The sequence below is a fragment of the Anomaloglossus baeobatrachus genome, chromosome 4 (genome assembly GCF_048569485.1).
Source record: "Anomaloglossus baeobatrachus isolate aAnoBae1 chromosome 4, aAnoBae1.hap1, whole genome shotgun sequence".
Classification (NCBI taxonomy): domain Eukaryota; kingdom Metazoa; phylum Chordata; class Amphibia; order Anura; family Aromobatidae; genus Anomaloglossus; species Anomaloglossus baeobatrachus.
The window spans coordinates 199,152,222-199,178,873 of NC_134356.1; the positions used below are offsets into that span (position 1 = coordinate 199,152,222).

A 26,652-nucleotide genomic window follows, 5' to 3' on the forward strand; every position below is an offset into this window, starting at 1 on the left:
TTCCACCTCTTTTAGTTTAGGTGATGGACAAACAGAATTCATACCTCAGTATTACTGTATTAGGCCTAGTTCATGGAGTGCCAGAATCGGTTGAGTACAATGCGAGAAAATCTCGCATTGCACTCTGACCAATGTTAATCAATGAGGAAGAGCAGATCTGCACTTTTTTCTCATGCTGAATCGGCAGGAGAGAAAAATCGCAGAACACTAGATTGGAAGCGTGCCTTTGTTCATGCGCATCCATACAAGTTTATGGGTGCATGTGAAACATTGGACTGCACTGATGTCATCTAAGTGCAGTGCGATATACGCAGATACAGGCAATGGAGAGTTTAATCTGTCCTCCTCCTCACCTGTGATCTGATTCTTGCATGGGAGAGAATCTGATCACAGTGACTGACACTTGGCTCACACTCACAGCGGAGTTTGAGCTGAGTGTCTTTAGCATCTCGGAACTGATGCTCTAGACACGTCTGACCCCAGCTCTAGGCCTTCTTTTCGGGTCATGTACAAGTCGTTACAGGAAATGGATCTGCATTGTAGCTCCTTGAGATGCCATATTCTCCTGAAAAATACTTCTATTGAAAAACACACCATGTGATTGAGCATGAGGCATTTTTTAAGTTCACAGATTCTCATGTATGACATGTGGTGCATCAGGGTTTAAAGGGGTTGTCCCATCAGCAAAGTTAATTTTAATACAGTACATAGATTTTAGAATTATAATATTTTCCACAATTGGATGTTTTTCAAAAAACTGTTCCTGTCATTAGATAATCTTGGAAATGTGTCCCTGCTATGTACTGTGTAATGGCTGTGTCTGATAGTACAAGTACATGGTCAGATCATACCACATCTCCTGGGCCGGGGAGGAAGTAAAAAAGTTTATAGATATTACAGCACTGAATTACAAACTATTCCTTTTTTTGACGTAAACCATTTTTTAAAAAACAAGCAGATATGCGAAGATCCTATACTGTGCTATCTGTAGAATTATGTGCATCCTCACCTGCTCAGATGTGATATGTTCAGACCTTGTCCCTGTACAACCAAACATCCATAACACATTACATAGCTGAGGCACATATATAAGATCGCAGCAAAGGCGGAGCTGTGATTTCTCAAAACGTGTTTTTTGGTCTCTGTGGTGCTTCGTAGAGTGAGACTGAAGTCGCACGCGTCTCATACCCCCTTTCACGTGGTACCGGGCTGCTTCATGCCGGAACGCCCGGGATTTTTTTCAAATCAATTGGAGAACTATACTGTGGGTCTGCCTATCATTTGATTGAAGACTCAACAGACCTCATTGGTATATGCTACAAGCCTTTTAAAAAGATCTGAATAAGTGGTCCTACCCGGGCATAGTGTGTTATTCGAGGGTTGTATCATCCTTGGCTGAATAGGTCCTGACCAAGAGCATCCCTATAGACCCAGTCATCTATCTCCTAAATGTATTCCAGCCGTACTTAAGTAAAGCCGAAGCAAAACTGCTATTACATCTCCTTACGGCACCATCTCCTTATTTTGGAAGAAAATTGCCCCACCTTCTAGAGAGAACATTTATGCCCGTATTAAGGACATCCGCCAGATGGAACTGCTACTCTACACAACACTATGGATGGTTTCCTTCAAATCTGGCATGATTGGGATATTATGTGGCAACATCTTGCCTGTAAAACCTTATTGGTTCATGGACCTTTCTTTGTCCTCTCCCTCTTAATGGTTTATGAGGTCTCTCCAGCAACTGGACCCTATTGACCCTATTGCTTAATATTTTGTTTTGACAACAATCTTTTATTACTTAACATGTGCTGTTCCACCAGACAGTGTAATGTTTGATATTACTTTGTTGGTTTTGTTTTTTTGTGTTTGCAGAAAAGGAACATTTTCAATAAAATGTAACAATGGGGGGAAAACAAAAAAATCTGGATGAGAAGACTTCACTACCATGCCGCATGGACAAGCTAGCCTATCTTCTACAGGTTTGAAGAGATTCAGTGACTGTATGCATTTTACCTATAGGATTCTTACGTACGCTTCCGAATCTAGGTTTATACTTGTGGGTCTCTCCCTTTGGTTTAACTCCGATAATTACAAATTTACTCTGCTTAAGGGGGATTAGAAGAAATCTATACATGTATATCCATCGGATGGTAATACCGTATAATTTTATGATGTGCCCTACCTTCCACCTTTGCTACAAGGATAGTTAATAAGATATATCTTTCTTTTATCGTCCCAAGACGCCGATACGTCGGTAGCAGTTGCCTATTAACAGATGTTGGGTGTAGGACTGGCTCTTTAAAAGGTAGTTTATTACGTCCTATACCTTTTTTTACCCTATTGTGTGGTTATATAATTGACTAGTCCTACTAGTATATGGAATATGATTAGCATGACAGCACCCCTCTATTCATATATTGGATTGTTCAAACTTTAAAATGAACTTTGTGGGAAAACCTCTAAGCTATGTATGGATCTGTACATACAGTGCCTTGTGAAAGTATTCGGCCCCCTTGAATTTTTCAACCTTTTCCCCACAGTTCAGGCTTCAAACATAAAAATAAAAAAAAAAATAATTTTATGGTGAAGAAACAACAACAACAAGTGGGACACAATTGTGAAGTTGAACGAAATTTATTGCTTAAACATTTATAAAAAATAAATTGAAAATTGGGACGTGCAATACTATTCGTCTCCTTTACTTTCAGTGCAGCAAACTCACTCCAGAAGTTCATTGAGGATCTCTGAATGATCAAATGTTGTCCTAAATGACTGATAATTATAAATATAAGCCACCTGTGTGTAATCAAGTCTCCGTATAAATGCACCTGCTCTGTGATAGTCTCAGTGTTCTGTTTAAAGCGCAGATAGCATCATGAAGACCAAGGAACACAACAGGCAGGTCTGTGATACTGTTGTGGAGAAGTTTAAAGCCGGATTTGGTTACAAAAAGATTTCCAAAACTTTAAACATCCCAAGAAGCACTGTGCAAGTGATCATATTGAAACGGAAGGAGTACCATACCACTGCAAATCTACCAAGAGCCGGCCGTTACTCAAAAATTTCTTCTCAAACAAGGAGAAGACTGATAAGAGATGCAGCCAAGAGGCCCATGATCAATTGGGATGAACTGCAGAGATCTACAGCTGAGGTGGGAGAGTATGTCCATAGGACAACAATCAGTCGTACACTGCACAAATCTGGCCTTTAAGGAAAAGTGGCAAGAAGAAAGCAATTTCTCAAAGATATCCATAAAAAGTGTCATTTAAAGTTTGCCACAAGCCACCTGGGAGACACACCAAACATGTGGAAGAAGGTGCTGTGGTTAGATGAAATCAAAATTGAACTTTTTGGGCACAATGCCCAACGATATGTTTGGCGTAAAAGCAACACAGCTCATCACCCTGAACACACCATCCCCACTGTCAAACATGGTGGTGGCAGCATCATGGTTTGGGCCTGCTTTTCTTCAGCAGAGACAGGGAAGATGGTTAAAATTAATAGGAAGATGGATGGAGCCAAATACAGGACCATTATTGAAGAAAACCTGTTGGAGTCTGCAAAAGACCTGAGACTGGGACGGAGATTTGTCTTCCAACAAGACAATGATCCAAAACAAAGCAAAATCTACAATGGAATGGTTCCCAAATAAATGTATCCAGGTGTTAGAATGGCCAAGTGACAGTCCAGACCTGAATCCAATCGAGAATCTGTGGCAAGAGCTGAAAACTGCTGTTCACAAATGCTCTCCATCCAACCTCACTCAGCTCCAGCTGTTTGCAAAGGAAGAATGGGCAAGAATTTCAGTCTCTCCATGTGCAAAACTGATAGAGACATACCCCAAGTGACTGCAGCTGTAATCGCAGCAAAAGGTGGCGCTACAAAGTATTAACTTATAGGGGACGAATAATATTGCACACCCCAATTTTCAGTTATTTATTTAACAAAAGTTTAATATAAGCAATAAATTTCATTCAACTTCACAATTGTGTCCCATTTGTTGTTGATTCTTCACCATTACATTTACATTTTTTTATCTTTAAGTTTGAAGCCTGAAATGTGGGAAAAGGTTGAAAAATTCAAGAGGGCCGAATACTTTTGCAAGGCAATGTACATCCATGGGTCCTTGTTGGAGGCTCATGGCCAGTTCTACACACTGTATGATGCCTGATAAATCAATAAATTGGCTCTTAACTTATAGAGAGAATAAATACAGATCTGTTGCTTTAAAACATTACAGTATACATCTGGAATAGCAAAGAGCTCTGTGCAATGTGCTGGTAATTGAATCTGATTCTGACACACTCCCATTTTAGGAAAACCTCAAAGCTTTTCACACTAAATCACTTATATATACCTTCATATGACATACTATTCTGCTCTGTAAAGACTCCGCAATGTGCATACACAGTCCAGAGATTCCTGACTGTCTGTACAATAGTAACCTACACATTCATTTTACTGATAAACACTGGAGACGCCACAAGCCCATCTACATCTTCAGTCTGCCCTGGTATGTTTGGCTACAGCGGTCAGCTCATGTCAACAGTGCTGCAGCCAAACACTGAGCTCTTCCGATTGTAGACTATTACAGGAGACAACTCTTTAAGAGGGAGTCTGCCAACACAGAGTGACCATTCAAACAAAGTACATACTCACTTTAAAGCGAGCCGGTCACCTGATTCATGCTGCCCATGGGCAGCAAGAATCAATACCTGGCCGTATGCTTGCAGCCAGGTATACTGGTTTCTGAATAGTTCCATAGAAAACAGTTCTCAAAATCTGGCCAGGAACAAGATTATACACCAAAATACAAGCAAAAAAAAAAAAAAAATAAACCCCAAAAAATACAAGATTACCAGGAACAAGATTAGACCGGCTCTGTCTTTAAGTTGGGCCGGCTTCAGCCAGCACCACTGCAGGTGATTGATAGCTCTTTCGTTATGATAGAGACCGGTCAATCATCTTTAGCAAAACTGGGAAAAGCCAGCTGGGGTTGGAGAGACTAACTACTGCAGTCTTGTCTCTGGCTATGGTCCCTGGCCCGATCTTTCAAGTATATCCTCTCTGAATTGCCAGGGCATATGAGAAAAATATCCCTGGCTGCAATTATACAGCCAGGCACTGATTCATGCTGCCCGCCGTTTGGGCTGCATCAATCGGCTTACATGTTACCTTTAAATTGCTTATTGAGGCGGACTCACCAGCCATTTACATGGTTTAGTAAAAATGTATTCTTTGCAATGAAAAAAACCCCACCAAAACACAACATTTAGTAGCACTTGATTGCGAGTTATCTATCCTATAGAAAGTTATAGAAAGCATAATGGTAACAATGGTCTTTGAAAGTCATGGACTAGGGGCATCGGGGGTAAAGAACACAGAGGCGTTGCTAAATATTGCTTAAAAAATAAATCTAGTCTTGTAGTGAACCATGTCACTTAATGTGGCTGTATACAGTTTAGACATAAGTAACATCATTTATAGCAAGGGTCTCAAACAGGCGGCCCACGAGGTTGCATCCTGTGAGCTCCTGTGATAGGGGCCAGGACGCACAGTCAGGTGAAGTGTATTGCGGTGTACAAACAACTTCTCTGCGCGCAGTGCTAGCAATCGGCCAATCAGAGGCCGGCAGCTGATGTTGGCGTCCCACCCTGGCTGTGGAGGCAAAGAGGACACTGTTCGCTGAGGGAGTGAGATCAGGTGAGAAGAATAGTTTTTTTTATTTATGTGTATGTGAAGAGCAGCAGACTTGGGGAAATTACTACAAGTGGGGGGATATAACTACAAGATGGTATATTTAGTACAAGATGGAGACCAGGATTGGGTATATTACCACAAGATGGAGGCCAGAATTACTATATGATGCCAGTATAATTGTATAGAGGTGATTGGGGGACAAGAATAAAAAAAAAAAAAAAAAAAAGAATGAATGAAAAAAAAAAATAATGGAAAAATATTTGCCAGTAAAAATGCTGTTTCATACAAAGTTAGGCTATGTGCGTAATTCATGCAGTTACGCTGCGCTTTGTAGCGCAGCGTAACTGCATGCGTCCTGCGTCCCCTGCACAGTCTATGGAGATTGTGCAGGGGCCGTGCGCACGTGGCGTTTTAGAGCGCAGCGCTTCGGCTACTGCCGAAGCGCTGCGTTCTAAGAAGTGACATGTCACTTTTTCCGTGCGCTTTGCCGGCAGCTCCTGCTCTGTCTATGGCAGGAGCTGCAGGCAGAGCGCATGGAATCGTTTTTTTTTTTTTTCACTACAGACATTTCTGCAGCGATTTAAAGCGCACGTGCTCTTCAGATCGCTGCAAAAATTTCGCACATAGCCTAAAAGTAGGCAAAAAAATACACATTTGTTACTGCCAAATCTGTAACAACCCAAGCTATAAAAACCAGGCCATAAACAAATTCGAGGAATATCATTTAAAAGAAAAAAAGAACTATACTATATGCATCAAAAAAAAAAAAAAACAGAAAAAAAAAAACAAAACAGAAAAAAATAGTTATCACTGAAATAGTCATCTCCTGCATAGAGTGTGGCCTGGCAAATTTAACAGTTTCTATGTGCAGCCAATATAACCAGCCAAGCTTGAGACCCCGGATCAAGAGGTTTCAATGGGTAATTTTGGAAAATTCACCTTAAGGTGGCTTTACACACTGCAACATCGCAAACGACATCGCTGTAACGTCACCGGTTTTGTGACGTAATAGCGACCTCCCCAGCGACATTGCAGTATGTGAAACACATCAGCGACCTGGCCCCTGCTGTGAAGTTGCTGATCGCTACAAATCGTTCAGGACCATTCTTTGGTCCTTTGTTTCCCGCTGTGGAGCAAAGTCTCAGTGTGTAAAGGGGACTTAAAACACTGGAAACGAGTGATGTGTCACAATATCTGTCAATCACTATTCTCTGTCAGTCGGTCTCTCCCTCTCGGTCTCTATTCTCTCTCTGTCGGTCCGTCACTATCTCTGTCCCTCTCTCACAGTCTGTCGGTCATTTTCCCCTCCTCTCTCATACTCACCGTTCCCCGATCTCCGGCGCGGCACTGCACGGCATTCACACTGCTGCGGCGGCTTTTACTATTTTGAAAAAGCCGGCCGCTCATTAAACAATTTCGTATTCCGTACTTTCCCCGCCCACAGGCGCCTATGATTGGTTGCAGTGAGACACGCCCCCACGCTGAGTGACAGGTGTCTCACAGCACCCAATCACAGCAGCCGGTGGGCGGGTCTATACTGTGCAGTGAAATAATTAAATAATTAAAAAAACCGGCGTGCGGTCCCCCCCAATTTTAATACCAGCCAGATAAAGCCATACGGCTGAAGGCTGGTATTCTCAGGATGGGGAGCTCCACGTTATGGGGAGCCCCCCAGCCTAACAATATCAGTCAGCAGCCGCCCAGAATTGCCGCATACATTATATGCGACAGTTCTGGGACTGTACCCGGCTCTTCCCGATTTGCCCTGGTGCGTTGGCAAATCGGGGTAATAAGGAGTTATTGGCAGCCCATAGCTTCTGGGCGGCTGCTGACTGATATTGTTAGGCTGGGGGGCTCCCCATAACGTGGAGCTCCCCATCCTGAGAATACCAGCCTTCAGCCGTATGGCTTTATCTGGCTGGTATTAAAATTGGGGGGGGACCGCACGCCGGTTTTTTTAATTATTTAATTATTTATTTCACTGCACAGTATAGACTGTTTCACTTACTACGACTCCAGGAACATTTCGACTCAAGGATCTGAAATTAACTATTCCTAGTTCCTTTCAACCACCTAAGACATATCATCCGGTCGAAACTTTCATTAGTCTAGTTAGCTCTGACACCAGAAAAGTCATTAATGATATAAAACACGGTCACTTGCAGGTCCGTCATAATCTTACACCTGAGGAATCTCAGGCCCTGGATGGTCTTAAGAGTAACCAGAAATTAGTCATCAAACCGGCCGATAAAGGCGGTGCTATTGTAGTAATGGACAAATCCTACTATGTCTCTGAGATACAGGGGCAATTGGATGATTACACCACTTACAAGCCCATTCCACATGATCCGACATCAAGGATCAGGGATCTCATTAGACACCTTATTACTGAACACATACAACTTGGTACCATTGATAAAAAACTATCCGAATTCCTCATGAAAGATTTTCCCATTACACCAGTATTTTACACTCTGTCCAAAATTCACAAAAACTTGAATCAACCACCTGGACGTCCCATTGTGGCTTCCACGGATTCCATCTTATCACCTTTGGCGATTACACTTGAGAGGATTTTGAACCCCATGGTACCAACCATTCAATCATATATTAAGGATACTAATGATTTCCTCCATTTTCTCAGGACATCTAGTAATATTTCCGGTGACGACATTCTGGTTACTCTAGATGTGACAAGTCTTTACACAAGCATTAATCATCAGCAGGGTATTGACGCTGTTAATTTATTCTTGGACAAGCATGGTGGACTATCCCCCCATCAAAAAAAGTTGGTCATTGACCTTTTGACAATAGTGTTACATAATAATTTCTTTCTGTTTCAAGATCAATTTTATTTGCAAATCCAGGGGACCGCCATGGGATCAAATGTAGCACCACCATATGCTAATATCTTTATGGCGCATTTCGAGGAAACGTTCGTCTATTCTCATCCCATGTTCTCGGCACACGTCGTCATATGGCGCAGATATATAGACGACATTTTCATGGTTTGGCATGGTGACCCTTCTGATTTGAGTACATTCTCTTCTGATTTGAACAGCTGTCTACCCAATCTTAAGTTTACCTTACACTCAAACCAACATAAGATCAATTTTCTCGACGTACTCGTCTTGAAATCACCTGATGGCACTATTTCAACTGATCTTTACACCAAATCCACGGACAGGAATAGTTTGCTACACTACACCAGTGCTCATCCTAGTCACATTAAGTGGGCATTACCATCTTCTCAGATTAAGAGGGTGGACCGCATTGTGTCAGACCCCGACATACGAGAAAGACGTCGGGCGGAAATGAGTGCTAAGTTTATAGCCAGGGGATATCCACAGAATGTTGCGACACCACAGTCTACTATTAGACGATCAAGTCCGGTTCAAGGCCCTAGAGCCACCTTTGTCGCAACCTATCATCCCTTTCAGGCGCAGGTTAAGGGGGTTATCCTGAAACACTGGTCGCTTTTGGGCCAGGCTTATCCCAACATTTCTGAGTTTCAAAACAGACCTCTTTTTTGCAACAAGCGTCCAAAAAATCTGAAGGACACTTTAGTGCGGGCAGACATTGGCTCCCAGCGGAAACAGGCATTACAATTGACACTACAGACAGCCCGTACTGGCACTTATCCATGCTTACATTGTATTCAATGTTCAAATGTTACAAAGGGGAGTACTTTCACCCACCCCCGTACCGGTAAGATCTTTCATATAAAAAACTTCTTCACTTGTGATTCAGCATATGTTGTATACTTGATTAAGTGTCCCTGCGGTCTCGGATATGTTGGGGAGACTACCCAACATATCCGAGACCGAATAAGTAAACACAAATCAACCATTAGGTGTAAGCAGACATTACTACCCATTCCCGCACACTTTCTACAGGCAGGTCACACGGTAGCACAGCTACGCTACCAAGTTTTGGAACAAGTACCTCAACCCAGGAGGGGGGGCAATAGGGTGCAGAAGCTGAAAGAACGGGAGGCATATTGGATTTTTACATTACAGACATTAGAACCCTTGGGATTGAATCGGGAATATGAGATTTTTTACTAAATCAATATGCCCTCTGTTTTCACATGGTTTATTCTTATTTTTATCCTTACTTTCATTCCTTTTATTTTATTTATTCTTTTTTTAATTTTAATTTTTCTTCTTTTTTTCTTCTTTTCAAACAATTCACCCTTTTTCAGATACAGCTCTATTTTCCCTTTCTTTTCTGTTCCATTCTTTCAAATGCAGTCTCTTACTCTTCTTTATTTATAATCCTATTTTTCATTGCTATTGTATCCTATAAATCTCTTTACAGTGGCACTATGTACATTATATTTATCTAATTATCCTATGTCTTTTTTCACAGGCGCTGTAGTTTTTCCATGATCTCGTCACGGCACTGAATATCCTGTCGGCACCATTCACCTGGATCACATGGACGTCTGTGTGCCCATGCATGCGCGGTCTCGGCCGCCTTATCGGCCGGTCTGCGCACGCGCCCGGCCCACTCCTCCTATTCAACATTCACATGCCGTGGCCGCCGCTTGCGCATGCGCTGATCGGCCCCTTGGCCCTTCGGCGCATGGGTGATCGTGCGTTCCACGATCACTGTTTGCGCTCCAGCACCCTCATTTCCATGTCTGCATGTACGTCCTGGTCCTGCCAACACACACGCACGTGGACCGGCTGTGGCCGCCGCTCGCGCATGCGCCGAGGATCACAGAGGGTTCCTCCGCGCATGGGCGGCGTGCGTGCCGCGGGCTGTCCCTGCGTTTCACAGGCAGGATTTCCTGTTAGAGCTGGCACACCTGGGCCATTAGGCACCTTTTAAAAGCGCACTCCTCACTTCCTAGAGGCAGCATAGGAATTCACATGGGGACCGGCCACCACACAGGATTTTATCCACTCAAGGTACAGACTGTTTACTTTCTCTTTCTCCTCTGGCTATGACTGCGTATAGTCTTTATATCTATCCTCATTATGATCTGTATATATTTTCCTTTAGGAGTCCGACTGATTTTCCCCACAACATCATATGTTGATGCATTAATACCTAGCCTTATCTAGCAAGATAAAGGTTTGTACTTTGACATGTCATATCCCTGCTGTATTTCATTGCAGTTGCATTCATAGGGGCATATACTTATTTTGATATATTCCTTTATCTACAGACCATATCATTTGGTTCTTCCACACCTTAAGGGTGTTGAGCACACACCGTGCCTTACTACATAATATTTCTACCGTCCGGTATGTGCCGATTTTTCAAGTTCATACTTTTTCTTTTGTAACGTAATATTAACACACTGATCAATTGTTCACATTGATTGATTATACAGGTTATCATACCTGAAACGTGTTGCCTCTGAATATAAGGGCACTCCCTACACCAGCAGTTTTTTCTGCACTATATGTACGGCAACTGGGTAGGTACACACTGATTTATTTATTCTTTGGATACATTCCCCCATAATACGATGTACTACAGATATTATGGCTTGTCATTTTCCCTTTTCATAGTGTCTTACAGTGGACTCCACTTCTCTAACGTGACTCTTACATCATTTGTTTGCTATCAGTTGTACCATTGATGTCAACAGAGGTATCCCCTACTTATCTTTACCTTCAGAACTGTACACTGCTCCTCATTTCCCCTCTTCCATTTCTTCTTCTAGTCTTTTACACTTTTGTCTCTTGTCCTTTTTCTCCCTTCTCTTTTCTTTTTTTTTTTTCTCTCCCTTGTTTCTTGCTTCTTCCTTCTTTTTTCATCATCTCTTTGCACCTCATATGATCCTTCCCTAGTCATTTACCATTTTTCATATTTTGACTGTACTCTCTGGTATAGATCTTTTTCTACATTGTCCAGCCGGATATTTGACTACCTTCTATTTCTAGGTATCCTTTTCTTTTATACGGAGATTTCGTATATTGTATACACACAGTTTTCTCTACAATCATATAGGTATGTTTCATTTATTCCTGACAACTCTATTTAGGGTGGTTTTCCTGTATAGCGGTCATTTGTTCCGTTACCTCCTCTAGAGGACATTTTTTCAAAGACAGTTATTCCACTCAAGACGAGTACGTCGAGAAAATTGATCTTATGTTGGTCTGAGTGTAAGGTAAACTTAAGATTGGGTAGACAGCTGTTCAAATCAGAAGAGAATGTACTCAAATCAGAAGGGTCACCATGCCAAACCATGAAAATGTCGTCTATATATCTGCGCCATATGACGACGTGTGCCGAGAACATGGGATGAGAATAGACGAACGTTTCCTCGAAATGCGCCATAAAGATATTAGCATATGGTGGTGCTACATTTGATCCCATGGCGGTCCCCTGGATTTGCAAATAAAATTGATCTTGAAACAGAAAGAAATTATTATGTAACACTATTGTCAAAAGGTCAATGACCAACTTTTTTTGATGGGGGGATAGTCCACCATGCTTGTCCAAGAATAAATTAACAGCGTCAATACCCTGCTGATGATTAATGCTTGTGTAAAGACTTGTCACATCTAGAGTAACCAGAATGTCGTCACCGGAAATATTACTAGATGTCCTGAGAAAATGGAGGAAATCATTAGTATCCTTAATATATGATTGAATGGTTGGTACCATGGGGTTCAAAATCCTCTCAAGTGTAATCGCCAAAGGTGATAAGATGGAATCCGTGGAAGCCACAATGGGACGTCCAGGTGGTTGATTCAAGTTTTTGTGAATTTTGGGCAGAGTGTAAAATACTGGTGTAATGGGAAAATCTTTCATGAGGAATTCGGATAGTTTTTTATCAATGGTACCAAGTTGTATGTGTTCAGTAATAAGGTGTCTAATGAGATCCCTGATCCTTGATGTCGGATCATGTGGAATGGGCTTGTAAGTGGTGTAATCATCCAATTGCCCCTGTATCTCAGAGACATAGTAGGATTTGTCCATTACTACAATAGCACCGCCTTTATCGGCCGGTTTGATGACTAATTTCTGGTTACTCTTAAGACCATCCAGGGCCTGAGATTCCTCAGGTGTAAGATTATGACGGACCTGCAAGTGACCGTGTTTTATATCATTAATGACTTTTCTGGTGTCAGAGCTAACTAGACTAATGAAAGTTTCGACCGGATGATATGTCTTAGGTGGTTGAAAGGAACTAGGAATAGTTAATTTCAGATCCTTGACTCGAAATGTTCCTGGAGTCGTAGTAAGTGAAACAGTCTCACCAGAGTCCAGGGACTGAAAGTGTGTTTTTAATCTAAGGGACCAGAAGAACCGTCTAAGTTCCTGGTCCAGGGTAAATTCGTTAAATGTCGGGGTGGGACAGAAGGAGAGACCCTTCTGTAATACGTCGGACTCTGTTGGTGATAAATGGTAGGACGAGATGTTGTATAGGATATTGGTCCTACCTGAGAACGAGTCGTGACCTTGTATGGAGCCCCTTGGTTTCCTTTTCCCCCGCCTCGTCTTTCTTTTTGGGGACGTCTTGGCCCTAAAAAAGAAGGGGAAGGCCCACGGGACTGGCTGTGATCGCTTTTTTTTTTTTTTTTTTTTTTTCTCTCCCTTGTTTCTTGCTTCTTCCTTCTTTTTTCATCATCTCTTTGCAGCTCATATGATCCTTCCCTAGTCATTTACCATTTTTCATATTTTGACTGTACTCTCTGGTATAGATCTTTTTCTACATTGTCCAGCCGGATATTTGACTACCTTCTATTTCTAGGTATCCTTTTCTTTTTTACGGAGATTTCGTATATTGTATACACACCGTTTTCTCTACAATCATATAGGTATGTTTCATTTATTCCTGACAACTCTATTTAGGATGGTTTTCCTGTATAGCGGTCATTTGTTCCGTTACCTCCTCTAGAGGACATTTTTTCAAAGACAGATCACTATGATACACTATGTGGATTCTGCTTGTTCATCATAGATTAATTATCAGTATTAAAAGCTTGTAGATATTGTTTTGTGTTCTTTGCCCCTAATGATGTACTCCTATATTGAGCATATTTGGTATGTACATTACTCTGTTTGTATAACAACTAATTCAATTTTTTTCTTTCTGTATATCTATATCATAGACTTTCTCTGACGAAGGCCTGTATGTGAAGGCCGAAACGTTAGGAATTTTCATTTTGGATCCTTTGCATCAATAAACAAGCAAACTGAAATTCAAGTACTACTCTGCCTCAGACTCAACTTTTTGTGTGCCCGAGTTATTTGTTCTTTACTGTATTGCGATATTTCCTCAGAGGCACCTACTTTTTGATAAGTGAGCCAGACTTTACTTTATATTGATACTGACAGCTCACCAGAGACTCACCAGAGACTTTGTAGCGATCCCGGCCAGGTTGGGATCGCTGGTGGGATCGCTGAAAGTCTCAGTGTGTATAGGGGCCTTTAGAGAACAACAGAAGTGAAGACTAAAGCATTTACATAACAAACATGTCCTGAGAATCTGGCAGAACACCTTCTGGACAAGTGGTTTCTGTTTTCTAGGTTTGCATCTTGATCTTCATCATACAATCTCCAACTATGGTGCTGCGCAGACTATCAGTGCAATTCCGCTTTGGCATTAGCTAAGTGTAAAGTGCTGGGCCCCACAGGATATTTTTTACTTCAACTAAAAAGGATTAAAATTAAACTAATAGCCTCTTGGCATAAATGTAGTTCTTTGATTGCATAAAATCACTGCACTGCAGAGTGAAGCCGTTGTAAGCAAGAGTATTAAGTCAGTGACATAACAAATGGCCACTCTGAATGCTCTGTTTGTTTGAGAGACGAGAATTTAACCTCGGCTTCAGCGCAGGGAATGACTATGCAAAATACATTGAAACACGTGTTAATAGCTAAAAGGCCTTAAATGTATATGAAATGTGGGTAGCAATGCCAATGTTAAACTATAGTGGACCAAATTAGATCTAAAAATTACCACCGCAAATTAACAGATGAACTTTCCAACAGCTTTTCAGGCTGTAGAACTTTCTTGTGCCTTTTAACTTTAATTTTATACATGCAAGATTTCTACTAAAGGGGATGTCTGCTGTAAAGAAGATACCACCTACTTCTAGGAGAACTGATAATTTATTTAACTATAGAGTTTGACCACTGGGACCTTCACAGATTAGCAGAGCAGGGCACATGTATCCTCATTGTAAAGGAGCGGCAGTGTGCAAGTTTGGCCGCAGCTCTTATTCTCTATGGTGCAATATAGATACATGACTATTTCTGGCTATACCATAAAGAATAAATGGAACACAGGTCATGCACCCCAACCTACCAATCCATTCTACCAGGGATAAAAGTTCTCCTTTAGGATAAAAAAAACCCCCTATTCTGCCAATTGGGGTGGGTCCTAAATGGACCCAACACATTTCAAACTTTGTATTCCAATAGGAAATAGCATTTAAAGCAAAATATTAAACTGAGGAATTGCTTCAGTTTTTTATGTTTGTTTAAGTGTTTAATTAACATAAACCTTCGGGTGTAAGAATAAGAGTTAGGCCTATGCCACACAGCATGAAAATCAGTGCAAGTGGAGTGCGATTAAAAAAAAAAAAATCGCGCTGCAAGCACGGTGCACCGGTGTACTGCGAGTGCAGAGCAAGAATGGCAATAGCCGGCTACAGAGGAGAGAGGGAGATACATCCCCCCCTCCCCTCCACAGCGGAGGTCCGCTCGCATGATTGGACCTCAGTCGCAGGGACACTCGCATGACACTTGGCTCTGTTGTACTTGCCAGTGTGAGCAGAGTGTCATGCGAGGGGTTCACAGTAATTCCCGTGTGGCCCCGGCCTTATGGTAAAACACATTTATAGCATTAAAAGGGAACCAAACATCAGGATGTTCCTATATAAGATAAAGCCAGTGCAGTACTGGCACCATCATGCACAGGCTGTACATACCATTAGTGGGCAGCTCGGATGTTTATAAACATGGATTTCACAGCCTAAAGTTTGAAAAGTCATCATGTTTTTGATTGACGTGCGCACCTCTGCTGATAATGTCCGGGCGGGTTATGCACGTGGATTCCACCCCCCCCGCCACCTGTTCCTCCCACCCTCTGGCTGTATGTAAATTTTTCTATTCGGAGTTAGCGCCTGCGCATAGCGCTTATCTCCGGCGACATGTTTCTAAAGCCCGCAGCACCTAGTATTGTGCATGAGAGGGCAGCGCATGCGCCCTTGCTTCTTCAGAGATCGTTGTGACCGCGGGAGCGCGCGCGGTCACAACAGGACTGGAGAACAGCTGATCTTACCAATTAGCTGCAGCAGACGATATTGTAGCAGACGTCTGCTGCAGCTAATCGTGGTAAGATCAGCTGTTCTCTAGTTCTGTTGTGACCGTGCGCGCTCCCGCGGTCACAACAAGCTCTGAAGAAGCGAGGGCGCATACGACGCCCTCTCATGCACAATAATAGGTACTGCGGGCTTCAGAAACATGGCGCCGGAGGTAAGCGCTATGCGCAGGCGCCAACTCCGACGCAGTGTTTCTGAATAGAAAAATTTACATACAGCCAGAGGGAGGGAGGGAGGGAGGAACAGGCGGCGGGGGGGCGGGAATCCACGTGCATAACCCGCCCAGATATTATCAGCAGAGGTGCGCATGTCAATCAAAAACATGATGAATTTTCAAACTTTATAAACATGGATTTCACAGCCTAAACATCCGAGCTGCCCACTAATGGTATGTACAGCCTGTGCCTGATAGTGCCAGTACTGCACTGGCTTTACCTTATATACCAAAATCCTGATGTTTGGTTCCCTTTAAAAGGGGTTGTTCACTACTCGGACAACTCCCTTCTTAATCCCTAGATTTTCCCCTTGTAAAATAACACATTCCCCTCCAATGTCGGCACCATTTCAATGGCATTGGCTCTCTCGGGGCTAGAGTGATATTATATCACGCGACCCCTATGGCTAATCATCAGCCACTTTATAGTCCCCGCCTTAGGACGTAGTTGACATCGGGAGGAATTGAGAGCTGTGGCTGCTCTCTGACCTCCTCCAGATGTCCGATTTGTCAAAAAGAGGGGAGAGTGAACTGGTCACTGATTGGCGGCGTGACATTGAGCATCGGGAGAGCCAGTGCCTACACTGCTGGAATGGGGCATGCACCAGAGGAGAGTACAAATGTTATTCTACAAGGTGGAAACATACTGATTGAGAAGAGCTTGTCTGAGAAGGGAACAATCCCTTTAACCTTTTTAAAGTTTCCAGAGTGCAGTGAAGATTTAGCAAAGCTAGTTTTCAGTCATAAAATGTAACACAAATGTCTTCAACAGGACGGGATTCAAAGACAAGGAAAGCATATCTCACCCAGCTTGATGTCTCCTTCTTGTGTTAGAAGAACATTCCCTGCTTTCAAGTCCCGATGGATGATCTTCATGCTATGGAGGTACGCCAGTGCTTCCAACATCTGTCTGCATATGGCCTGGATCTGAATTTCTGTCAGCCCACGATCCAATTCTGTCAGCAGAACATAAACCGCAAAAATCAGTTATCCCATCCAAATTTTAACCACATGTATAGGAGAACAAAACAGGAAGCATTTACAAAATAATAATTAAATCCAAAAGATGGTGCACAGTATAGAATGATTGGTCGTACTGCAGACAGTAGGGTCTGAGAGTTACTTGGTATCAATGGTGGTTCAAAAAGCGTGAAATAACTTGTTGACCGATGCACAGGAATTTGTCACAAATTGTGTCAAATTAGCATAGACCAGAAGATCACATTGGCGTGAATATTATGTCATCCCTCCCAGGCAAACAGTGCACGCCAAATAAATGGTTTCTGATCTTTAAACTAAATGTAAAATTAGGTATTGGAGCCGAACTAATCATCCATAACCCAAGTAACATCATAAGACTAAAGCTTTATTCACACTAGATTTGATAGGGGACCCATAACGCTGTGGTATATCAGGCTTTCAATGGATCCAAAAGGTTAATTGATGGCTCCCATTTACCATAAAGAGGACCTGTCACCAGGTCAACATTGACCAGTTTTTGCTCTCATTTCTATTGATTCTTTGAGTGACCTATTTTTTTTCATTTTTTTTTTAAAAGCTTTTTACAGTTCCAGAGATGAGGCTTTTTAGTTAATCAGAAGAAAATCCAAGTCCAGCTTCACAAACTATAGACTTCTTTATTATTAAAATCCCCAAAACTATACAGCAGACGCCACATCCCCCTATGATGCCTCTCCTAGTTTCTGGTGACAAGCACCCTTACCCAGTATGTGGTATGTGATATGATCAGACCATGTCCCTGTACAGTCAAATGATTGATTGTTCTCAGTGAAGAAGGGACTGAAGAAGGGACCTGAGAAGTCTTGAAAGCTTGCTTTGTAACACCATTTTATTCTATTTTAGTTAGACATTAAAAGGTATTGTTGCGGACGGGGGCCAGACCACTGCAGGGGGCTGCTCGGATCTGAGTTCGTTACTGTGGCGCGAGTGGGTAGCCGGACTCGGGCTTTTGCGGCCGTCCGTCCTCACAACCATAGAAAGGGTGTATTTACATGGGAAAAATTTGTCAGTGACGCCACCCGTGGGTTGCGGTGAGGGTTGGTAGCACCGCCGCTGCCTGGATATGTGGGGCTGGGGCTGATGGACAGTATCCCCTCCACGAGTAGGGGAGGTGTTGTCCCGGGGCCCAGGTGTACGGGGAAGGATGCTGCAGAGTGTGTCATGCAGGGCTGGACCGGGCAAGAACGGTGTACACAGTTCCAAAGAAATTCACACAGAGTCAAGTGGTAAACCAAATTGCAAGTGACCGGTAACCTCCGGCGGGTGTATTCGGGTCCCACACCAAGGTACAGCAAACAGGGGTCCATTCCTCCTGCACACCGTGTTTGTGTCTTCAACAGGACAACTCCGCTTGAAACGGGGAGGTCCACTCCCGGTAACTTTGTATGTTGGGAGCTGTGGCCCGCGAAATCTGACCCGTGGGATCTCTGTGAGTTCTGGTGGACACACTATCCCCTACGTTGGGCTTCCATTTCTCTCTGGGCTTGCTGGTGGGATAAGATGTGGAGTCTTGTCCCCGGCTGGCTAATTGACAAGGGGCTTGAAACCTTCCTCACCCTAGGGTCCAGGCAACCTGACTGTGCACGGCCTCCGGACAGGATTCCCGCTGTCGGCACCGGCGGGTTACAACCCTGCCCCCACGGTCCACTTAAGGTCTCCCGCGACTGGATCTCCGTCGCCTGTGGCCCGGTCTGCTGTCTGCCACTTAGTCAGTAGTCTGGTAGTCCAGGGGCCCCAACCCCTGACTCCGCTGTCACTCCTCACTCCTCTCTCCAACTGTCAGTCCTGAACTCACTTTGACTCACTTGTTCCCTCCCAGAACACCTCAGGACCCCTAGGTGGGCGTTCCCATCCACCTAGTCCCGCCCACTGGTGTGTCCCTATTGTCATGGGGGATGGGGGGTGACTAAGCTTTGCTGGCTGGTGTTCTGTACCTAGGTGTGGGTTTGTGTTGGTATGCCAAGGATGATTGAGTCCTGCACCTGGAAGATCTGTGCAATCTCCGACAACCTGGTTTTGCCAGGGCGTCACAGTATCAACTACAAAATTATAATTTTTTTCTCTCACTGATAATCATTTTTCAACTGGCTAACACAGTACCAAAACTTTCTCTTGTAACCTGTACAGTCAGACACAGCCATTACACAGTACATGGCAGGGACACATATATAAGATTATCTCAGACATTAACATTTTTATTAATCATTCAATTTTTGATATTATTCTTCCAAGATCTATTGATTAAAATTAACACTGTTCATGGGGAATCCCCTTTAACCCTCCCTTACTGTATACCTAGAATCTATAAGTTTAAGAGACTATAGATGGAAGAATGACAGTGTCATTCCAACAAATGGGGCGTTTTGGGGCCATTGTGAGAAAAGACCATTACAAAAAGGTTCGTATTTGTTGTTGCACTGGCGTCAGCTGGTCATCTAATGCTGCACGGATGCAACATTTATAGCAGAGCATAGATGAATAACCTGCTCAATGAAAGCTAGGAACCAAAAAACAAAAAGGCTATTCCGATGCTTTCCAGTACACTATATGAAGTGCGACAGACAAAAAGGTGTTGGACGTTACAGAAGACGCCATTGTTTAGCCTGGTCCTGAAGCAGCCCATACAGGTCAGTCAAGGTCTACAGATCCTAGCAATTTCTGACCATTTCATCTAAATGGAGGTGACACATCAGACAGAAGTGAAGATCCTTTATTTTGATGAACAGTGTGATGGATTAAAAGGTGCCAAATTCATTGAAATGTGAGCCTCAATACAATTTTTTGATCTTTTAGCTGCCCTGTTCCAGTAAAACGCACGCGAGCCCTTTATATTACTGTTTTTGGCGTAATTTATCATGAATGCTTAGCCACCATGCTCTTTTCCACTTGAGCGCGGCCCACTTTTCAAAAGGTTGGTAGAGGTGGCTGTAAAAACGCCAAAAGTTGCAGAATATTTGTGCAAATCCTAGTTGTGCAAAAAAAATTTCAAAACCTATTTACAGCAGAAAATTGCCAAGAACTGCTTGGTAACTAGAGGCAAATATTGCTCTAACCTTACCTAAAAATACAGAAATGTCTGCAGTAAAGGCAATACATCAAATTAAGATCTGAAGGTAATAAGAAAACTGAAATCAAGAGGCACATACTTTTTACACCACATTCAGTTATCAGTCAAACATATCTAACTTCCTCATTGGTGAGCTATCAATAATGTATGTATACATTAAAATACTTAACATTCACTAGCTTATGCAGTTTCCAGTGCTGCTCCACTCCAACATAGGTGAGTGGCGGCTGCCAGTCCAGCAGTATCAGTTTAGCGACTTTGTACGGAGCAGTGACTGAAAATGCACCTCTGCGGCTGAAAGCTGAAGGCTGCCGGTGTAGCGCCCCTGAAGCCATCAGGATCTACAAGGTACTGCATCCTGTCAATGATGCAGGGCCTACCCCAGGGACCCAGAAGACCAGTGCTGGTAACAGCAAAACATTCATTTTAATACCTGTTTTTCCCATTCCCAAAGACTGGTGACAAACTAGGGTTGGACCCAATGAATGGCCACCTAGGGGTGGAGCCGATCCAGTCCACTAGACGACAACCAGAGGAGTGGTTAGACAGTCAGTAAGTGGAAGTGAGAGGAGATGGACGTAATCGCACTGACAGGAGTGTAACAGTGACCTGAGGGCCCAGGCATGTGGTTGCCGGGGGAGTACGGTGGAGTACTCCCGGAACCATAGCACCAACGAGGTATAGAATCCTAGGTCAGGCAAACGCTTCAGGCAGACCTGATAAAATCTGCACAGTGAGGGGGACCATCCAGGACCTTACCGATCTAAAAGTTCGGGGCACAGTAACGAAGGGAGAACCGGGGAACAGGACAAGAGAAACCGACCCCACAGGGTTCAAGCTACCTGATATATGGACTAAGACTGAACGAGAACCAGGAGGAGCCCCCCCAGACGCTCCAAGCCACGGGGACCCACCAGAGACAGGTGCAGGGGAAAGAAGCCACCAGGTTACCACAGCGGCACTGGGACTAAAGGGACCAGTGGTCAGGACAAGCCTTCCTTGGGTTACCAGCCATAACATCGCTTTGAGTACAGAAACCAATTACACTGCAATCCCTTGAGTGGCCAACCTTCTTTCCGCGCCTAACTTCATTATCTATTCCCTGGGACCTGGCCCTACTTGCGGAGGGCTCAACATCCATGCTGCCACTAACACCAGCCCCAGTAGTGAGAACTGTGCAATGGCGGCTCCACTAAATAGCCGCAACCCACAAGTGGCGTCATGACAAAAACTTATTTCATCTCCCCTGTGAATATTACTCCTTTTAAAAGCGACCCCAGGGTCACGGAAGCGGGCAACGGCCACCCAGTGACATCTCCTTAGCAGTACACCGCCCGGGACAGAGTACCCCATAGCTCTATGGCGTCACACCAGCAGGATTAAAGTTTGTTTCCTCCTGGCAGAGGGGTTTTCAGTGCGGCAGCTGCACAGCTTTAGAACGCTATTAACCTGCAGATTAACCCTATATCTGCAGATTAATAGTGTATGTTCGGACCCTGAGAAAGTGACTTCTAGGCCACACAAAAGACAGGGTAGTGAGCCAACTGGTCACAACTGTGGTCACATGATGCAAGTAGAGGGACTGGATCAGCACTGGAAATGGCAGACATGTCAACGGATAATTGTTTTAACGCATTCACTTAAACATTACTGATAGCTATAGGATGGGAATTTACAATGCTGGAGATTAAATACAGTAAGCTACTGTTGGCTGAAGATGATTGACTGCACTTTACATTAATATGGCAGGAGGATGATGCTACCCCTGATAAATGGATACGTTTACTCATTTTCTTTCCGGAATGTATGACACTAGATTCATAAGTTATTTCAGCAATGAATACTTCATTCTTGAAGCACAAAACAAAATTGTAGGTGTATTATCTCATACAAAACCAGTTATGTGTAAAGATAAGGCTCACATACCGAGCATTACTGCATCCACCGCTCCTCCTTGACAGAACTCGATCATGATCTGGAAAAGAATGACACGATATGATCAGCACAAACATCGCATTCTTACAGAATGACAGGTGCCAACATCACATGAAATGCATATGCAAAGTAAACAGCTTCCAATAAAAACAAGCCATAAAGTCACAAACATGCCAGAACCAGTTCCCTAGTGAAAGTGTGGGTAACAACTTGTAATATATCTATACGTGCAGCAGCATAAGGTCACTGGGATAGTACGTGCTGTAGAGAGACTGTTATACTATTGGCTCTTTACGGTTGTCCATGTCTAATGCCGGCATCACACGGGACGATCTATCGTGCGATCGCAAGGGCGATCGTACCCGCCCCCGTCGTTTGTGCGTCACGGGCAATTAGTTGCCCGTGGCGCACAAAGTCGTTAACCCCCCGTCACACGTACTTACCTCCCGGGCGACGTCGCTGTGGACGGCGAACATCCTCTTCCTGAAGAGGGAGGGACATTCGGCGTCACCGCGACGTCACACGGCAGCCGGCCAATAGAAGCGGAAACGTAAACATCCCGCCCACCTCTTTCCTTCATTTCATTGCCGGCGGGACGCAGGTAAGCTGTGTTCGTCGTTCCCGAGGTGTCACACAAAGCGATGTGTGGGTACGATGAACAACCGGAGCACAGAAGGAGGACCGACATTTTGAAAATGAACGACGTGTCAACGAGCAACGATAAGGTGAGTATTTTTGCTCGTTCACAGTCGTTCGGAGGTGTCACACGGTATGATATCTCTGACGATGCCGGATGTGAGTCACGGAATCTGTGACCCCGACGATATATCACCCGATATATCGTACCGTGTGACACCGACATAAGTTTCACTCCATATACATCATTGTTTTCTTTCATGTTTTAATTCTAGGCAACACTATTTTAACAAATGACAAATTAAAAATGCCACCCGAGTATAGCACTTTCAGCAACGTCCCACATTTCTTGCTGATGACAGAATTCCCAATGTTCATTAGTTATTTTCACCAACACAGCAAGTAATGCTTTGAACTGAGTTTGTTTATATCAACTAATTAAGCAGAACCACCTATACAGATCAGGCTGTCCTTAATATTTGCAAGTTAAGGTGATTTATTTTTTTGTTTATTAGGTTCTTCCCCCTTCTTCCAAAAATGTATTGAACACGCTTGTGAGGCAAATCCCGGGATATGAAGATGAATTATGACTCCAGTCATAATCCCTCATCACTCCCTGGCAGTGCCCCCCTCCCTTCTTGTTCTCAGTGTTCCACTTACACCTCCATGGCCATGTCCTGTGATATGGAAATTAGGTGGCTTGGGGACAATGGACACAGGATGACTCCCTGCCGTGACCCTGTAGTGGGGGCTGCTAGCTAGTTAGCAAGGCTATGGAAATAGCCAGACAGAACGACTCCAGTAAAAAATGGTTCATATCTCGCAAGCCATATTTCCGATAAATATGGCAACCATAAAAATGGTGTCTCCGCATGCGGACGATGCCGGCACACCCTTTTTATGGGAGCAGGACATTGGGAAATGCCCCAGGCGTGATATCAGCCAATGGGGAACTGGCAGACAGGTCATGAGTCCCCTCGTTCTGTAGCTAAATTCATAACTGTCACAATGAGAGCATTGGCGTCCGCCTACGACGCTCCCAGGCAAAGTTATGGCCCATATTCCATGTTGTGGATTGTCCATAACTCAAGCCAGGGGTGGAGCAGTGCTCCCTCTGAGGTCACTAAGGTAGGAGGGGACCTGGATTTGCCCAGGTTGATAACCCTACTTCGGCCATTTTCCAGTGTTCTTTTCGCTGGGGGCACGTGTAGGAAACATCTGTGGGAAGGATCCTAGAAACCTGGGTACAGCGCCCCCCTGTGGCCAGACGCAACAAGGTAACTGCTGGAACTGTGTATGCCTGTTTGTAACCCATGCTTTGATTGTAACTGTACTCTGACATATGTATATTCTGTAGATTCCCTATTGTATATATTGTAGTTTCTAGTGTGCTTTAGGCTGATTAAATTATATAATTAATCTTGGGCTGTTCTGTTATCTCGATCTTGAATCCCACGTCTGTGTGTTCGGCTAATAGTTACCGTAAATCGGTTGGTGGCAGCGAATTGTGCCAAGGATTATTGTGGGGAGGCCAGTGAGATTCGGGGAGATTTTATATATTCCGCCCGCGGAGGTCGGGGGAATATATACCTTACTCTCACCGGGGACCCTTCAATAATCGGCATAAGTAGTATAGCGGCCTCCTTGCTTATCGTCGGGCAATTCCATAATTGGCCTGACTATAAGAGGGGCGCTAGAGAGCGAGTCACGTGCTCTGTCGGTCGGGAGGTATAAAGGAGGGGTGACCCCCACTTGTTACCCCCCGATTGTGACGTACTGGTAGCCAGCGCGGGGGATTTCTGAGTGACCCCCCCGGTGGTTTGTGACATATTGGTGGCATAGCGGTGGGATCGAGATAATAGTGTGTGTGAGTGTGAGACCCATACTCCCAGACACTAAAGACTGCCTGCAGCAGCTGTGGCTGCTGGGGTCTTCAGACTAGCTCAACACTAGAGTGTCAGAGTGCAGATACTGTAAGGTGTGTGGAGGCATCAGGTGTCAGTTCTGTGTCAGTGACCAAAAGTCTGAAAGAATGGCTGATGGCACCAGGAGCAGAGCTATGCAACTGGCCAATGCTAAGGCAGGAGCCGAAGAGAGGGAGGACGGTGCTGTGGACAGCAATGAGGAGGTTGCCCACGAGTCCTCCAGGAGCTCGACGCCAGAAAACCGTTCTGCCGAGGACATTGCGCAACCTGGCACTGCTGGACAAGATGAGGAGGAGCTCACCCAAGGTTCCTCAACGAGCCAGATGCCAGCCCTCCGCTCTGAAAGGGACAGTGAATCGCCTAGCTCTGCAGCGTGCCGCAGATCACCACGTGCCATTCCACCGAGCCTGGGAGGCTCGGATAGCCTTCTTCAAATGGCTATGGCCCTTCTCCAGGCTGGAGACCAGAAGGGCTACAAGGAACTCCTGGCAGAGCGCATGGCAGAGCGGCAGGCAGCGCGTGACGCTGAGGCTGCGGAGCGGCACGCAGAGCGTGAGGCTGCGGAGCGAGAGCGGCAGGCAGCGCGTGAAGAGCGAGAGCGACAGGCAGACCGTGACTACCAGCTGCAGCTAGCTCAGCTCCGGCCCTCATCAGCCACATGTGACCTTCGAGACACCAAACTTCCAAAGGTCCGTGTTGAGGACTTCCCAGTGCTGGAGAAGGATGGAGACTTGGACTCTTTCTTGACTGCTTTTGAACGGACTTGCTTGCAGCACCATCTGGACAAGGACCAGTGGGCCAAATACCTGACCCCCCGTTTAAGGGGTAAGGCCCTGGATATCCTTGGGGACTTGCCTGCTGAGGCAGATCAGGGCTACGACACCATCAAGCAGGCCCTGATCCAACAGTACAACCTCACTCCAGAGTCCTACCGCAAGAAGTTCCGGAGCCTACAGAAGGGACCAAAGGACTCCTGGGCTGACCACCGGCGGGCACTTGCCCGAGCTGCCGACCACTGGACCCAAGGCCTGCAGCTTTCCACCGGACCGGAGATCCTGGACTTGTTCATCACGGAGCAACTCTTGTGGAACTGCCCTGAGGATCTCCGCCAGTTCATCCGAGACCAGAAGCCAAAGGGGTCCACGGCTACAGCTGCCCTTGCCGATGACTACACCAACAACCGGGCCCCTGAGGCCAGGAGAGCGGCCACCAGCAGCACCTGGAGAGGGGGTAAGATGAATTCTGCGACTGCCCCACCTGCCCCTAGACTGCAGGGGGTGTCCCCCTCAACTCCCCTCTCCAGGCCCGTGGCGGAACCAAGACGGTGCCACCAGTGCAACCTACCTGGACACTTCAAGGCCATGTGCCCTCAGCGTCCCAAGGCCCCGGCTCCGTCCCCGTCCCAAGGGCCGCCCAAGGTGTATTGTGTGGGTGGGGGTGGTGGTAGGTCCCTGGACAGCTTCCAACCTGTCACCGTCGGCCGGTCTGTGACCATAGGACTGCGAGACAGCGCCTCGGAGGTGACTCTGGTGCGGCCTGAGATGGTGTCCCCCCAAGACTTGATCCCTGGAAAAACCCTCGCTGTCTCCGGGATTGGAGGCACTGACCCGGCGCTGCCTGTTGCTGACATTTATGTGGACTGGGGCGCAGGGCGGGGGGTGAGGGAGGTGGGGGTAACTGATCGGATCCCTGCAAACGTGCTACTTGGGACAGATTTGGGGCAGATAACCTCCCAGTTTGGGCCCCCCCCAAGGGCTGAACCTTCAGCCAGTACTGACATGACTCCTGACAATGTTAATGTGTTATCTATGAATGATGTAAGGGAGGAGGGAGTGAACTCTGATATTTCTGCTTGCA

At 44.9% G+C, this 26,652-nt stretch overlaps 1 protein-coding gene and 1 long non-coding RNA gene across 2 annotated transcripts in view; one reads left to right on the plus strand and one right to left on the minus strand.

The window, feature by feature from the left end:
- Positions 1 to 26,652, minus strand: part of STK10 (serine/threonine kinase 10) — a 166,607-nt gene that overhangs the window by 43,060 nt on the left and 96,895 nt on the right. The window contains exons 3-4 of the mRNA XM_075344623.1: positions 22,226 to 22,274; positions 17,019 to 17,168 (exon numbers count right to left, since the gene is read on the minus strand). Of these exons, the coding sequence (XP_075200738.1) occupies positions 17,019 to 17,168; positions 22,226 to 22,274 (199 nt within the window). The remainder of the gene's footprint in view (positions 1 to 17,018; positions 17,169 to 22,225; positions 22,275 to 26,652) is intronic.
- On the plus strand, positions 10,565 to 11,281 carry LOC142301360 (uncharacterized). Its single transcript, XR_012752781.1, has 5 exons — positions 10,565 to 10,619; positions 10,714 to 10,785; positions 10,880 to 10,958; positions 11,048 to 11,134; positions 11,229 to 11,281. It is a non-coding gene; the product is annotated as an uncharacterized LOC142301360 (long non-coding RNA).